Here is a 15,982-nt window from a genome sequence, read left to right as displayed (position 1 = left end):
TGCCTCACCTTGCCTCATGAGTACGCCAGCCCTGATCTGAGCTCAAGGCCCCATTCCAGGAAGGCAGAGACACCCAGGAGGGTTTCCAGGCGGGGTCAGTGAGGGGTGTGGCCTGGGGAGCATTCCAAGGGCTTGAAGGAGGGGCCTGGAGGAGCCCATTTGGCCACAGGGCTTGAGACTCCCTGCTCCTAGATTAGCCTAGCCCCAAAGTGCAGCAATAAATGACAAAAAATATCAAGCTGAGATACTTTTAGTACATGCACTGTTTTCTATAGAAAGCTTTTGGCTGATGACAGTAATTCTCAGTAGCTTTCAACAATCGGATTGCCAATGCTTAAAGGTAAAGGTAAAGGGACCCCTGACCATTAGGTCCAGTTGTGGCCGATTCTGGGGTTGCGGCGCTCATCTTGCTTTATTGGCCGAGGGAGCCAGCGTACAGCTTCTGGGTCATGTGGCCAGCATGACTAAGCTGCTTTTGGTGAACCAGAGCAGTGCATGGAAACGCCGTTTACCTTCCCGCCAGAGCGGTACCTATTTATCTACTTGCACTTTGACGTGCTTTCAAACTGCTAGGTTGGCAGAAGCTGGGACTGTGCAATGGGAGCTCACCCCGTCGTGAGGATTCGAACCACTGACCTTCGGATTGGCAAGTCCTAGGCTCTGTGGTTTAACCCACAGCACCACCTGTGTCCCTTGCCAATGCTTAATAAATTGCAAATACGGTATCTTCATCTTAGGATGCAGAGAACAGCAAAGAAACAGTTTACATGAATTTCTTGTGGTCCTTTGGATTTGGGGTTCAGATTTTTCCTTGTGGAATGCAGTCTTCTTTCCTTCATGTTTGAAGCCTGCAAATAGCTAAGAAGAGGCATGTAAATTAATAGAGTCTTCAGGCCTTCCTAACCCCCTTGGAGTTTTTTCTGTCTTCTGAGTCAGGCTGATTGCTGGAATCATTGGAAATCATAGAAAGATGGAAAGCTGCCTTAGGGCACATTGGACCAGTTGGTCCAGCTCATTCCAAGGTTTTAGGCAGGAATATTTCCCAGACCTATCTGGAGTTTCCAGGGATTCAACCTGGAATCCTTTGTATGCATGTGATCTACCACTGATCCACGGCCCTTTCCCACTTAGTGCTACCTATTCAAGGTTTTCCAACAGGAAGAGAAGGAGAAGGGGAATGTAGGAACGCTGGGTTTTTTCTGTTCAATACTGCTACTAACACCAATAATTCCAACAGTAAGGATTACACATTTATGCCTGCTGGTCACCCTGAAAACCTTGAAGGAGTCAGATCTGAAGCAGTTCAAGGATAAACTCAGCGTGTTCCCCTTCAAGGAAGGCTATGTCAGTATCCCCAAGGGGTTGCTGGAGGAAGCAAATCTTTGGGAGCTCACAGAATTGCTGCTTACATACTGTGCTGAGGATTATTCTGTGGAGGTGGTGTCAGAGGTGCTGAAGGCCATTGAATGTGAGCCCTTGCCAGAATGGCTCTTTCGTCTCATCGGGAAAGGTAAGGAACTTGGAAGGGAGAACATTGGCTGAGTCTGATGGTCTTCTTCTAGGAGTGGGGCTGGGTGTAAAGGAAGCTTCTTGGAAGGGCTTTGGGTGTGTCTCAAATCTGTGCAGCATTCTGAATATGTATTCTGGACAAAATCGGAGGGAAGACTCTGAAATCAGTATCTCTTCAAGTTTCACAATGATTTTATAAAATCAATGCCATCACTTCAGAACAATATTATCCCTTCCCCTCTGCTTACATATGCCTCCTGGCCCTGAAGGTTCTGGCAGAACTTCAGCTAAGCCATGGGCTTGATTAACTAAAACTGTTTGTGTGTACTCATTTTCTCAATATATCTAACAGCAGAGCAACCCGCCAAAATACATGTTTCAAGGCATCGGACAGCTGTAGTATTGTCTTCAAAAATTATTCAAGGTCTGGAGGAGCTGCTTTCATCAGAAAGAGCCACCAAAGGGTAATTTCTACACTTTACTTAAGTGACTGAAGCCACCATTTTAGCAATGTGTTTTCCCCTCTCAGTTAACACTACACCAAACTACACTCTCAATGCAAAACAAATGCAAAACGCTTCAATTTTAAACATTATATGACAAGAATGTTACTTGCCCAAAAATGGAAAGAAGAAGTCCAAGCAAAGGAAGAATGGATACAAAAACTTATAGAATATGCAGAAATGGAGAAACTTACCGGAAGAGTAACAAACCAAGATAACAAACTTTTTTATATAAAATAATGGAAATGGTTTATTGAATATTTACAGATAAATTGTAAACAGATAAAAACACTGGCAGGATTATTGTAATAACCTGCAGCTACATAAGAGTATATATATATATATATAAAGAAGATAAATACATGAGCAAGTTAAGCTAATCTGGATATGCAGAAAATATTAAAAATAAATTTAAGGAACTGCAGAAAGAAGGGGAAGGAAGTAAAGTTTTTAAATGTCAAAATGATTGTAAAATCAGTGAAATGTATATATCTGAAAAGTATATAGGAGGCCCCATTAGCTAAAGTGGTGCTTCAGGTTAAGAACAGTTTCAGGTTAAGAACGGACCTCCGGAACGAATTAAGTACTTAACCCGAAGTACCACTGTAAACATTGTAAGTAATTTAGCAAGCTCTTCTGCTTAAAACAAATAAATGCTTTAGCATCAATTTAATAATTGTGTGTGTGCTTTTTAAAGGAAAAGGCTGCTTGGAAGAAAGAATATTTTTTAAATCACCATGTTGAACCTTTCCGTTTCCTGCCCACAGATGACTTTCTAAGTCAACCGTTGGGCAGTAAAACCAAAGTGCATATTTTCTGCTGAAGCTGTCAGCTGCCAGATACTTTTCAGGCCGTCCTCACTCCACAACCATAAAGGTGCAGAGCCGCTGGAATATAGTGAGCTGTGAAACAGGGAAGTCCGGGTTAGATTTTGCCTCTACAACGAAGCCACTGTGTGGACTGTTTCTCAGCCTCCCCCATCCTGCTCATATAAAGATAATAATGCTAAGATAAGAACTAAAGATAAGAACTGACTGGGGTTACTGGGAGGATATTCGAGGGAGTCTATTTCATAGACTCCCATCAGATGTCAAGGAAGGAAGTAAACAACTATCTGACTTTTAGAAGAAATCTGAAGGCAGCCCTGTTTAGGGAAGTTTTTAATGTTTGATGTTTTATCATGTTTTTAATATTCTCTTGGGAGCTGCCCAGAGTGGCTGGGAAAACCCAGCCAGATGGACAGGGTATAAATTTGTTGTTGTTGTTGTTCTAGAATGGGGGACAGCAGGGCAACCTTTTTATCCCTGACGGTTGTGTGTGCAGGTGAGTAGTGTGTTGGGGGCTGCACACTTGCTCAGATATGTGCACAGACACACCCACCTTCACAATTCTCATTCCCACTCTCTCTTGCACACACCACTTTCCCCTCCACTCATTTCACACGTACGCTTTTAGCTCCCTCTTCACCTGCTGGCACACCTGATTATGATGGTCAAATTGCACAGCTTAAGGCTAAGAAAAGAAGGCAAGGTTCCCCAAGTCTTGGTGGGCCCCAAGGTGTGCAGCTGAGAGCTACCGATGGTCCACTGGCTGCAAGTTGGCCACCTAACCAGGTTCCAGTTCTTCCCCTGCTTCTGTTTCTGCCACAGGTCGTTGAAAAGATACGCATTCTTTAGTGATGAGATGATCTGCAAGGGAAGAGAACAGTTGATTGAAATTCTTGAAGAGGACCTAGACTTCGTTTTGCACACCCTACACTCTTGCTCTGTCATCACACTACAAGAATACAAGGATGTTTTCAAAATGGAGAAAGATTCTAAAGAGAAAATCAAAAAATTGCTAAGTATAATCCTGGAAAGGGGAGAACAAGCTTGTTGTCGGTTCCTGGAATGTTTAGAAATGGTACGTCCAGCTTCTGTTCTGATCCTACTATTTGCAGTACTGGGTGGATTTGACTTCATGTCATTCTTATTCCTCAAGGTCATTTTTTGCACCTTTCTTCATTTTCACAACAGTCATATTGGTTTAAAAATAAAGCCCAGGTTTCTGACCAGTCAGTGCTGCAGTCTGAATCCCTCCTATTCAGAAAGGAAATGAGGAACCAGAAAATGGAGCATTCTGAAGATCCTGGAGAAAGCGTCATGTGCATCCAGTGTCCCAGTGAGGTAAGGGTTGTACTGGCTGCATCAAAACAGGGGGCTCCATGTGCTAATAAACCATGGCAAGTGGGCACTTATGACACAGTGTATCCAGTTTAGTTTGGAATCTTCTTGCCTCACTCATATTTTGTGGGGGGTCCAGCTATTTGTTACATTGCAATCCTCCTGTTTCCCGGAGCTTAAATCTTTCTTCATTTGCATGCATTGTGGTACAGAACTTTCCAATACTGCCATGTCCACAGGTGTCTCCAGAAATAATTCTCTGGGTGAAAGAGTGGGAGAATCTGGTATGGATGGACACCAAGTGCCAACCCACCGTGTCCCCTTCTTCCCCCTCATCAGTACTTAGGGAGGAAATGTTAATGGATGTTTGGGTTGCAGCCATGCTATAATCACCATAATGAGATATTTTGGAAGATTATATCTTCTTTTAAAGTTTTTTTTTAATGGATCAGCAGTTCACACAGTATTTCAGAATTCAGCACAGGTCCAATTACTATACTAAAAATGAATACAGAATGCAGCAGGTATAAAGAGCTTTTAGCAATGTGGAGCTGTGGGGTGGAGCTCAAGAAGGGATCCTTGATGTGGTCATAGTGGGTGTTCCTATTTTCAGATAGGAGGAGAAATATGGTATCAATTCGGACCCTTTATTCTTTGTTATAGGAGCTTCCAGGAAAGATAAGACCAGAGAAAGTTTGGGATTCACAAAGGAGCCATGAAACTTACAGGCGAGTAGTACTTCCTACCGTCAGAGAATGTTTTCTGCATTGCATATGGATATGGTGATGCTCCCACATTGCGGTGCTCCCTAAGGCATACTCTGCTTGCCCCTGTGGGTGCACATCGCTGTGGAAGATGAGTAGTGGACATAAAGCATGTACCCCCTAACATAAATCCTGCCCCTCGCCCATGCCACAGCACAGTATAAGATGAAGAGCCAAAGTTAAGTACCAAAATTCCAGTCAATGCTGGACTGAAATACTGCTAATGATCATTGTTATCAAGAGAGCACATTTGACATGACCCCCAAATTGCTTATAAGAGTATCAGCCGGAACAGTAGAGGAAGCTGCATCAATCTCTTTCAACCCCTTTTGTCTTTCTTGCCTTCAGATTTTGCTTCACTGAGGCTGGCTCCTTCCTTTGCTGTTGTACTGACCTTATATTTAAGGTAAGGGGAGCTGTGACCATCACATACCACTTTGATTCATGGACTCAACACCTGCATGAATGGCAAATGATAGAGCTGGCTGTTGCTGGTCCTTTGCTCAACATCCGAGCGGATCCAGAAGAAGCTGTGGCAGAAGTCCACTTCCCTCACTTCTTGTGTCTTACAGGTATGGTAGGAGGAAAAGCTTCCAAGAATAGTGTGTTAATACTCATTCCTGTTTAAGATTCTTCCTTTTGTCTATCATGTACATTTCTTATTGGCTGAATAATGCTATGGGCTGGTTCAGTGGATCACAATGCTTTATCTGCCTTTTGTGGCTTCTTTTGATTTTGCAAGAATTCTGTCTTTTTGCAAGAATTCTGCTTTTTTCTTTGACTTACTCTATTTGTACTGTATGACTTGCTGTATACTGTATTTTGTACTGTAACTTGCTTTGGGAGGACATTGCTCTGCAATGTGGGCTTTTAAAAACACCTCTAGATTATGATAACAAAAGAAACACTTAAGAACATAGAATGGGTCTCCTGGATCAGGCCAATGGCTTGACTTGCATTAAGCAGGAAGGGAGAAGGGGTGAGTTTTCTCACCCATACTCAAGTCTACAGTATAGTGAACTGTTTGCCCATGTTTCCCTTGTGTTTCTTTTCAGGGAAAGACAGTTCCCATGTCTACATAGCACATTTTGTTGAAGGAAAGATGAGACTGAAGAAGCCAGATCGCGTGCAGCCGTATCATGCTGTATTGAAAGCCCCCCGCTTCTATACCTGTGGGGTCATCTTCAAAAAGGCATTGTTTAAGCGAAAGATAATGGTCCACGCCATGGCGCTGCTCTATCAGGAGCTGGAAATCTCAGTCCCAAAATTCCACCTGTACCTCCTACCCAATGACTCTTCCCTAAGAAAGGTAACTAAGAATCTCCAACTCTGATTGGCAGGCTAGATTATTAGTCTGATTTTGATTATGAAAACAATGATACTATTGAATGTCTGTTCTGTTGGAAGTGCTGAGATGCAACTCCGTATGTGCTGAAGGCTGATGTAGCTGCATGGGTGAAAGTAGTTAGAGAGAGGACTCTCTAAGTTTTCCTAGACTGTCCTTTAACCTTTGCTGACCTTCCTTCAGGCTAGAGTGAAATTCTTTGGGTTGCTGACCTCTACTTCCCTCTTCTCCATGCCATCCTTGGGAGAGGAGGCATCTCTTTTGGATCTCTCTCTATCCGAGATCCAGGAGTAAGCAAAGGGACCCTGTGTTCCATAGATTTGGTGTCTTCCTTTCATGTCTCCAAAGTGACCATGTTTGCCGTTCCCAGAATGTCTATAAATTTGAGGAAATGTGGCCTTCAAGGAGACTGCCCAAACCCTCTGGAGCACTCAAGCCTTTGAAGATTGGCTCTCGCGTCTTCATCCAAAATTTAGATGGCGTCACAGTCTGCCCTGAGGTAGGAGACCAGAGATGATTACAGGGGTTGTCTGGAGGGAACCAAGGCTGTGAGGTTTAACAATGGGAGGAAGCAAACCAGGATCCCTTCAGTCTTTTGTTTACCCCCTTTTGAATGGTGGGGAGGTGGGGGAATTACATCGGAAGTGGTGTGATGCATCTCAGCTTGCACTTGAGGCAAATATGTCTGCATGGGGAAAGGGAGGCAGAGGAGGACAGAGACTTCCCGGTTTCCTAGATTGTCCTGTCTGACCTAACCTGTGCTGACGTCCTCTCAGGTGCTACACTGATATGTCATTTACTACTTCCTTTTTCTTCATCCTCATCTTGGTAAAGGAGACATTTTTGGTGTCTCTCCTGCTGAGATGCAAAAACAACCATGGCTGCTTGCATCTCCTAAACCCAGAGTCTGAGTGTGATTATGCCCAGAGTAAAGTCTGCTAGTTCAGTTCAGCTTCTTCTCAGCATTTGGAGATAAAATGTCCATCAGTTAAGTCACATTCACACCTACAGAGCTTTTTCACAGGAACTGGAGCTTCAATACATGGAGGAGCAGTTCCTCGAAATCAGTGCTGAATTCATGCAAGGCAAGCTCAACTTCAACCTGATAGAGAGGAGCACGAATGAACTGGTCTGGGAAGCCCATGTGAGGCAAGGTGAGCTTTGGCTGAGGGAGGACCACAAGGTTGGGCCATAGCTCAGGAGGCAGGCTGGAAAGGACATCCCATCTGACTGCCTCTTTCCTGGTCTCTTTCAGAGGAGCTGAAGTTTTCAGGCCCACATCCAGAACAAGGTCAGTAGGGGAGATGAGATGGCTCTACCACAAGGTTGACCCAGGCTGAGCTTTTGGGGTTGGAACAGACTTTGGAAGTCACCAAGGCCAACCTGCTGCTCAATGTGCTCTCAACAACACTGAAGAAATACTCTCTTTTTTTTAAGGATTAAGAGGATGTTTCTAAGATCATAGTGGGTAGTAGTGATCACCTCGTTTCTGTTCAGTGTCTTAATCAGGTTAGATAGGGGGTATTTTCTGGTTTGCCTCAGGTAGAAAAATGTATTGGGCCAACCCTGAGACAGAAACATGGCATTAGCCACAATCCACACCAGAGGCGAATTTTGGGCAGTGAGACTGGTTCCTAGAGGGTACTGCAGGGCTTTGTAACTATAACATAGTGAATTGAGTAGTATGGAAAGAGAGAAGTGAGGGAATTTTGGCCTCACACAAGGCGCTACTCTTCACATCCTATGGGTTCTTAAGAAATACTGTATTTTTATGTGTTCACCCTGCAAACCAACTTCCAAAAGTCATAGCAGGCAAATAATTGTCATTCTTTTACAGCACCACACTCAGAATCCCCTTTATATGAAGGGGAACAAAGAAGCATGAAGATGGAGAACCCAGTAGGTTCTGGGGAGATTATCACAAGCAACTGGTGTCTCAGTGAGGTAAAGGGTGGGCATTCTTCTCATTTGCATTGACCACCCATGATAATGAAGCCTATATTGGTACTTCTAACAGAAAGGTTCTGAATTTGAATTTCTTGTGCACTGTAAAAAGCCCTTGTCCCTCTTTAGGTATTTTTGTACATTAATTAATCATCTTGCTAGTCGGCACTAATTGCTGGTATTGAGCCACAAGGCTGTTTCCAAACAGGTTGCTCCTAGTGCTTAAAAAAATAATAAAAAACAAAGCATTGCATTTCTGCACAATTGTAATTATGTGATTCCAATTTCATGTGGAATCTTCTTGCCTTGCTGTGCTTACATTTAGTTGGGAATCATCTTGCTTTGCTCATATTTACAGAGGGAAGGAAGCATGAAGATGGAGAACTCAGCAGGTTCTGGGGAAAGTGTGCCGTGTGGCCGGTGTCCCAGTGAGGTAAGAGGCTGACCTGTCTTGATGTGCATTTCCCGCCCACAGGAATAAGGTACACAAAGATATTTTTAACATGAAGCCACTGAATTTAAATTTCTAGTCCCCTAAGGTTAGCAACTATCCCATCTTAGGTAATTATTTACATATTTGTTATTCAAAGCTAGAGTCTGATAGCAGGAAATAAGGCTGCATCTAAACAGCTGTTTCCTTGTGCTAATAACTCATGGCGAGAGTCATTGCAATGCACACTTAGCACACTGTGTTTCCATTTAGTTGGGAATCATCTTGCCTCGCTCTTATCTTACGGGCGGTCCAGTTGATGTAACATTTCAAATTGTCCCATATTTTCCAGTGCTTAAACACTTTCCATCTAAAAAGATCATTGCACTACTGCAGAACTCTAATGCTGTGATTCCGGTTTAGTGTGGAATCTTCCTGTGTCACATCTGTTTTAGAAGGGTGTGGTCTCAAGGGTCTTAGGAACAGACAATAATGCCCTGTTTCCAGATGGGATGTGGATTCTGGCATCTACATGAATGATTATGGTTTCATTATAGGATCTTCCAGAAAAAATAAAACCAGAGGTGGTTTGGGACTCAGAAAGGGGCCATGAAGCTTACAGGTGTGTGATCTCTCTCTCTCGCTATCTCTCTATCTCTATCATCTCTATCATCTCTATCTCTCTCAGACCTTTTGAAACATTATCCCCTCAGGGAGTGGTTTCTACTTTGAATTGTCCAACAGAGCACATCTGGTTTCTGTGGGTCTCACAGTCACCACATATGGTGGTTCTTGGTAAAACTTATGCAGAGTACATCTGTGATCTGCATATTGCAGTGAACGGTCAGTTGTGGTGGACAAATTCTCTCTGAAGGAAGCTTAACCACCATTCCTGATGTCTTCACTGAGGAATTCCTTGGTTCCATGGAGCAGAGCTGGGGAAAAACATTACACTGAAGCACTGCTGTTGCTAACTTCCAGTTGTATATATCCCACCCCCTTTTCAGGTTGGGGTAGCATCAAAAGAAGGATGCAGAGTTTGAGAAAGGTGAAAAATCTGGAGTCTGGATTTTTGGAGGAATTGTTGTTTCTTTTCCTTAAAAATATTCCACCTTTCTCCCAAGGAGTTCAAGTTGGCATGCATGGTTTTCCCCTCTCCATTTCCCCCTCACAACTCTGTGAGGTACTTTAGGCTAAGAGGCAGTGACTGGCCCAAGATAACCCAATGAGTTTCTTGAAGCAAGGGAGTCATTTCAGCTCCTCTTGTCCCCTGTCCCTTCCTTGGCATTATTGCCATTGCCCCAAAATCAATTTATCTTGTTCTTCTCTACTAGTTTTTGTGGGATGTAATCCACCAGAGCAGTCAAGTACAACATTGCCTGTTTTGCTAGAGTGGACATGCAGGGGAATGTTGGGTCCAGCCAGCTGAACTTCCTGTTGCACTTGGCTGGAGCATCCTTCCTCTTGCATGTGACTAGCAGGTGGTTGTAACCTTACCAGACCTGATAAGAGGCCAAGTCATGCACCCGTCCTCTCTCTTTCACCTTTCACCTTCGACCTGCTTCCAGCTTGGACTGCACTGCTGGCTCTCAGCCAGCACTGGGTTATTCCCTGATATGGGGTAAATGCACATTGTACATACTTGTAACTTTAAGCCTTAAGCCTGCCTTCAGGATTCACACTGTGTTCTCTTTGAATGTAAGTAAACGACTTTTTAGCACTTATGAATAAGACTGCAGTGTCTTTATTCTTTTAGGAGGGATTAAAGGGGTCTTTAATCAGCCAACCTAGCAGGTTGAAGTGCAAGTGGATAAATAGGTACCGCTCTGGCGGGAAGGTAAATGGCATTTCCGTGCACCGCTCTGGTTTTGCCAAAAGCAGTTTAGTCATGCTGGCCACATGACCCAGAAAAACTGTCTGCGGAGAAATGCCAGCTCTCTCAGCCAGTAAAGCAAGATGAACACCGCAACCCCAGAGTCGTCTTTGACTGGACTTAACTGTCAGGGGTCCTTTACCTTTACCTAAAGGGGTCTTACCAGGAATACATCTCAATCTGGACAAGCCAGATTGAATTGCCTATAGTCTTAAGAGACTCACACGAGTCTGCAACCAGTTTCTGCTGCGTAAGAAGGGGAATGCACTTTGCTAAATAAAGAAACTTGCTAGCGCAAGTTAGGATATTAATAATCAATATACCCTCTCTTGCCACCCTCAACATTCCCACAGTTTGGTTCAACAACCCAAATGTCAGCTATTCAAAGGCAAATTTAGGGGAGCACGGCCACTTCAGCTGCACTGGGTGTGGAGCCTGAGGGTCTCTGCAGGAGATGCCACAACTATTATTCAGAATGGAGTGCAAGAGGCTTGGGTAAGGTGCTGAATTTTGGCATTGCTCAGGGAGCTGCTGAAATTTGAGATCCCAAGGTAAACCGAGTGGGGTCCCCTTTTCCTTTTCATCTTTCTCTTTGTGCCATTCAGAGTGCACTCGACTGAGGCTGGCTCCTTCCATTGCGATGATACTGGTCTCATATGTGAAGTGAAAGAAGCTGTGACCTTAACATACTACTTTGATTCATGGCCGAAGCTCCTGGAAGAACAGAACACTGAGGAGTTGCAAGTTGCTGGCCCTCTGCTCAACTTTAAGGTGGATGCAGCAGAGGCTGTGGCATCCATTTGCATCCCTCACTTCTTGTGCCTTGAAGGTATGTCAGGGGAGAAGTTTCCAGCATTATAACCATAATAGGAGGAGTCCTAAATGTCCATTGATGTTTCCAGAATGCTATGGGTGGGTTCTAGAGGTCAGGAGTGCTGGCATATCAGACTTTTGTGATTTGTTTCAATTTTTCAAAATGTTCCAACTGTGCTGTTTTATTATTTTCTGTGATTTGCATTCTGTTTTAAGCTGCCATGCAAGCATATTGTCCTGTGAAATGATGTTATAAACCTCTTAAATTACAATGAGAAAATGAATACTTGCATGAAATAGGGAGGGTTAAGTGATGATATTTTTGTCACTTTCCCACTGCTAACATGTTTGTCTTTTCAGGTGAAGATAGTTCCCATGTCTACATTGCACATTTTGTTGAAGGGGGGATGAGGCTGGAGAAGCCAGACAGAGTGGAGCCTCACCATGCTGTGTTGGAAAACCCCAAGTTCTCTTCCCTTGGAGTCGTTTTCAAAAAGTGGTTTAAGCAAAAGATCAACACTGTTGTACTGCTCTATCATAGGCTTCATCTGGAAACGCCAACATTTCACCTGTACCTTCTGCCCAATGACCCTTCGATAATAAAGGTAACCAGGAATCTCCATCTCTGGTATTCCCGATTGCCTGGATCATTTGCTTGATCATATTAACCCCGACTATGCACAATTGTTGGACTTGATCTCTTCTACCCAACATCAACATGCCAGTAGAGAGAAGATTAGCAAGTTGCCCAATGCTGGGTTACTTAGCTTCCCACCAGCACTGTTGGTTTAAAGTGATTTTTCCAATATTGAAATATGCCCTTTTCATTTGTTACACAGCCTGTCTGGTTCTCTAAACAAACGGGTTGTCACTGACTTGTGAAATCCTAAGCACATTCTCCTGGAAGCCTTCATTGAAATCAGTAACACTTCCTTCAGAGTAAACGTATTTAGCAATGAACAAATACTGCTTCGTTCATTAAGGAATCAGCTTGGTAGTTACGAGCTTTCTCAGATAACTCCTGAGGAAAAACATTCTTCCTGATTTGCAGTGTTGACACATGGGAGATAAAGCACACTATCATATTGCCTTCTCAATTTAAACTTTTCCTTAAAATGTCTTCTTATGCTTCATTCAAATAATGAAGTTTCATGGCTTCTGTGGTTTCCTGCATGGTCTCATCAAGAGAAGATGCAGGTGGACCCAGGATTCATGGTACCTCTTGGCCACTTCATCGTTCAGGCTGCCCAGTCCAAGAGCCTTGGCTTCCTTCAGTTCCTCATGAGGCCAGGAAATCTCCGCTCCACATTTTAGTTTCTATTGCCATAGTGGTTTAATTTTCTTTATATTTCATATGGAGAATCTATGTCTCTGCAGATGTGCTTGAACTATGAAACCCATCATCCTTGGCCCATGCTTGTTGGGGAGGATATGAGTCCAACAACATCTGGAGGACACCAGGTTCCCCATTCCTGCATTACCTGGTGCTACAATGCCAAGAATGTTGTAGGCATCTAGTCTTCCAAAAATTTTGGTCCCTCTCTGCGTATGTCAAAAGTGACTCTCTTTACCCTTCCCAGGCGGTCGATAAGCGTGAAGTAAATTCAAAGAGAATAGAGAAACCCCCTGTGACCCTGAAACCTCTGATGATTGGCTCTCAGGTCTCTCTTAGTACTCCAGAGGATGTCACAGTGAATCCTGAGGTGAGACATGAAGATGATGGTGGTTTTTTGATGGGGCAGAACCAAGACTGTGAAGTCTGAGAGTGGGAGAAATTCAACGAGGATCCTTCTTCACCCTTTAATCTGACTCCCTTGGAATGGTGGGTTGGGCCAAACCAGATTCACACTTACAGAGGTTTCATTCTTTCCCACAGGAACTGCATCTTCAATACCTGGATGCAGAGAAACTGCAGCAGTACGTAGAACTGTCTGCTGAACAAATGCAAGAGAAGTTCAACTTCTACCTGATGAAGAAGGGCACAACTGAAGTTGTTTGGAAGGCCCATTTAAAAAAAAGTGAGTTTTGAACAAGGGATGAAGGCCCATTTTAAAAAAAGTGAGTTTTGAACAAGGGATGATCGTGAGGTTGAGTCATATCTTGGGAGGCAGGATGGAAAAGGACCAGGGGTCACATTCCCTCTTTGACTGACTTTTTCTTCTTGATTTTCAGATGAGTTAACTTCAGGGCAGATGGCTTCTCCTATTATACACCCAGCACAAGGTCAGCAGGTTTTAATTGTTTCTTTCATTGTACTTGTATCTTATCTTCCTCCCAATAGGAAGTGCTGGTGACACAGTAGAACATACACTGCACAAAAATGAAAAATAACTTTTGTACAGTGGTACCTTGGTTCTCAAATGCCAAAAACCCGGAAGTAAGTGTTCTGGTTTTCGAACAATTTTCAGAAACCGAACATCTGATGCGGCTGTCAGCTATTGTTTCTGGGTTGCCTGGAGGAGTGAGAGAGGTCACTTACATGCAGGGTCTTGTAAAAAGAGGGGGGTCAGACTGGGCCCAGACCAAAGGCCTGGAGGAACAACTCCATCTTGTAGGCCCTGCAGAAAGATGTCAAGTGCCACAAGGCCCTGGTCTCTTGCGACATAGCATTCCACCAGGCTGGGGCCAGGGCTGAGAAGGCCAGTCTAACCTCATTGAGGCCCGGGACCTCCAAGGTGTTATTGTTTGTGGACCGTAAGGTCCTCCGCAAGGCATACCAGGAGAGGAGGTCCCATAAGTATGAGGGTCCTAGGCCATATGGGGATAGTGGAATTTGGATAGTGAGGAAAATTGCCTCTGTGGAAGAAAGCTGGGTTCAGTAATGATAACAACAATAATAGAAGCATAGAATTTGTAGAGTTTGGAGGGATTCCAAGTGTCATTCAGTCCCACCCTCTATCAATTCCTGGGCTTTAAAGTAAGAAAAGATAAAGCTAAATATAATACTATGTGAAATAGTAATGAATTAATTGCCTGACAATTTGCTGTCATTTATGATACCCCAAATTATGATGCCACCTCACTCTCCCTAATGGTAGGGGTGGCTCCAGCCTTGGCTCCCTTCCAACAGCTCTCACTTATTTCAGTTTTATACTTCTTCAACAGTTATGGCTTTGCCCAATGAATTCTGGGAATTTTAGGCAGGTGAGCTACTAGGAATGCTCTGTTCACAATCCCTCCCCTCATGGAACTACAATTCCCAGGGCATGGGGGAAGAAGGAATGAGTTGGGGAACCAGTCTTAAGCCTGCAGTGTGAACCTGTAGAAAGATTTCCATTCTTTCTCTCTTTCCCGGTAGGGCTGCAGTTTCCAAACTCTTCCAACGTGCACTTCATTGAGCGGCACAGGGAGGTGCTAATCCAACGGACCATCCCAGTGGAACCGGTGCTGGATAGTTTGCATGCCTTCGTCCTCAGTGAGGAGCAATACCAAAAAATCATTGCCCAGGAAACTAACCCAGACAAGATGCGAGAGCTCTACAAGCTTGTGCCAAGCTGGGACCTCCAGTGCAAGAATAAGCTGTATGAGGCACTGAAGGCCAAAAATCCACATCTCGTGAAAGACCTGGAAGGGCAATGAGGCCCCAAGGGAAGGCAGAAGACAAGACCCTTTTCAAGGCACCAGAAATCCACCTCCTTATTGCTAGGGGACTCCTGAAGACAAAGCCATACCATGTATTTTCCCAAGAACTTACATGCATACCCTCCAATATTCCCATGATAAGAACTGGAGTGTGATTGGAGGAGGCTGTTCTCTACTCTGTCAAGTATGTCACCCCTTTGCTCCCTTAGGCAGTTGCCCAGATACCATTCTCATCCCCACCTCTCTATGATGTTCTGCTGTAGATTGAGAGGCACTCTCATATGGAGCTGTAACACCCCACTCCCTATTATCAGCTTTATTTCTCTCCCCCACTCTCCCCCCACTCTCATTAGGGCCTTCAGCTTTGTTGGTGCTGATGTCATTGGGAGTGGACACTGGATGGTTGGGGTTGTGCGACACTCCACTGTCACCTCATTCTCCTTAGAACTACTGTGTGAGGAAGAGAGAGTGAGACTGAATGCTTCCACAGCTGAGCTACGGTTGGGTCCCGTGGGCTTCCATTGCTCCAAGGAGGAGGAGGACAACGACAACAACAACAACTTCACACCACAACCGCAGCCCTCACTGGCCACCATCCATCAGCACAAAGTTGAGTTGCGGAGCCTCTTGCAGCTGCTGCCCAACCCTTCTCAAGGCTTCATTATCCTCCTCCTTGTACATTTTACTTCAGACAATGGAGCCGTGACCTCAGAGGCGGCATGGCTCTAGGACTGCCACACTGGCTCGGGTGCCTGCAGGCTCCGCGCTGCCCAAAACAGCACCGTGGGGCTTGCATCTGCCCGCTGGAGGTGGTGGGTGGACCCCATGGAGGTTCCACGCAGTGTGCCCCTGCCCCAGCTCACCCCACCCCATGGACAGCTTGCCCTGCCCCCATGGGTGACTCACCCTGCCCCGAGGCGCAGGGCGTGTGCACCGGCACGGGCACCCAAGTGGCTAGCTACGCCACTGATGAATTGCTTTCCTGGTTCAAAGGGTGCAGGTGTTGCTGTGTTGAAAATACTAAACTATCACTTGCAAATAAATTAGTTTTGTGACT

At 44.6% G+C, this 15,982-nt stretch overlaps 1 protein-coding gene and 1 long non-coding RNA gene across 4 annotated transcripts in view; one reads left to right on the top strand and one right to left on the bottom strand.

Annotated features, from left to right (window-relative positions):
* Positions 1–52, bottom strand: part of LOC310691209 — a 7,999-nt gene extending 7,947 nt beyond the window's left edge. The window contains exon 1 of the long non-coding RNA XR_014518380.1: positions 9–52. This is a non-coding gene — a long non-coding RNA (uncharacterized lncRNA). The remainder of the gene's footprint in view (positions 1–8) is intronic.
* Positions 1–15,982, top strand: part of LOC310691132 (uncharacterized protein) — a 17,022-nt gene extending 1,040 nt beyond the window's left edge. Inside the window, exons 2-21 of one of the 3 annotated variants that reach the window (XR_014518346.1) lie at positions 1,238–1,510; positions 1,862–1,973; positions 3,662–3,914; positions 4,028–4,177; positions 4,838–4,902; positions 5,287–5,510; positions 5,994–6,247; positions 6,654–6,782; positions 7,308–7,437; positions 7,539–7,574; positions 8,121–8,227; positions 8,586–8,660; positions 9,215–9,279; positions 11,136–11,359; positions 11,704–11,948; positions 12,924–13,046; positions 13,220–13,361; positions 13,516–13,566; positions 14,642–15,109; positions 15,279–15,982. Coding sequence is in view for 2 of the 3 variants with exons in the window: in XM_083470732.1 (XP_083326858.1) it covers positions 1,238–1,510; positions 1,862–1,973; positions 3,662–3,914; positions 4,028–4,177; positions 4,838–4,902; positions 5,287–5,510; positions 5,994–6,247; positions 6,654–6,782; positions 7,308–7,437; positions 7,539–7,574; positions 8,121–8,227; positions 8,586–8,660; positions 9,215–9,279; positions 11,136–11,359; positions 11,704–11,948; positions 12,924–13,046; positions 13,220–13,361; positions 13,516–13,566; positions 14,642–14,922 (2,939 nt within the window). In the remaining variant the exon portion in view is untranslated. Of the gene's footprint in view, positions 1–1,237; positions 1,511–1,861; positions 1,974–3,661; positions 3,915–4,027; positions 4,178–4,837; positions 4,903–5,286; positions 5,511–5,993; positions 6,248–6,653; positions 6,783–7,307; positions 7,438–7,538; positions 7,575–8,120; positions 8,228–8,585; positions 8,661–9,214; positions 9,280–11,135; positions 11,360–11,703; positions 11,949–12,923; positions 13,047–13,219; positions 13,362–13,515; positions 13,567–14,641 lie in introns of all 3 variants that reach the window. The other 2 variants (XM_083470732.1, XM_083470733.1) reach the window with 2 other exon arrangements.

This window comes from Podarcis liolepis (assembly GCF_965112155.1).
Source record: "Podarcis liolepis genome assembly, chromosome: 13".
NCBI classification, from domain to species: Eukaryota; Metazoa; Chordata; class Lepidosauria; order Squamata; family Lacertidae; genus Podarcis; species Podarcis liolepis.
Note: the sequence above shows the minus strand (reverse complement) of the source record. Positions and strands in the feature narration are given on the sequence as shown.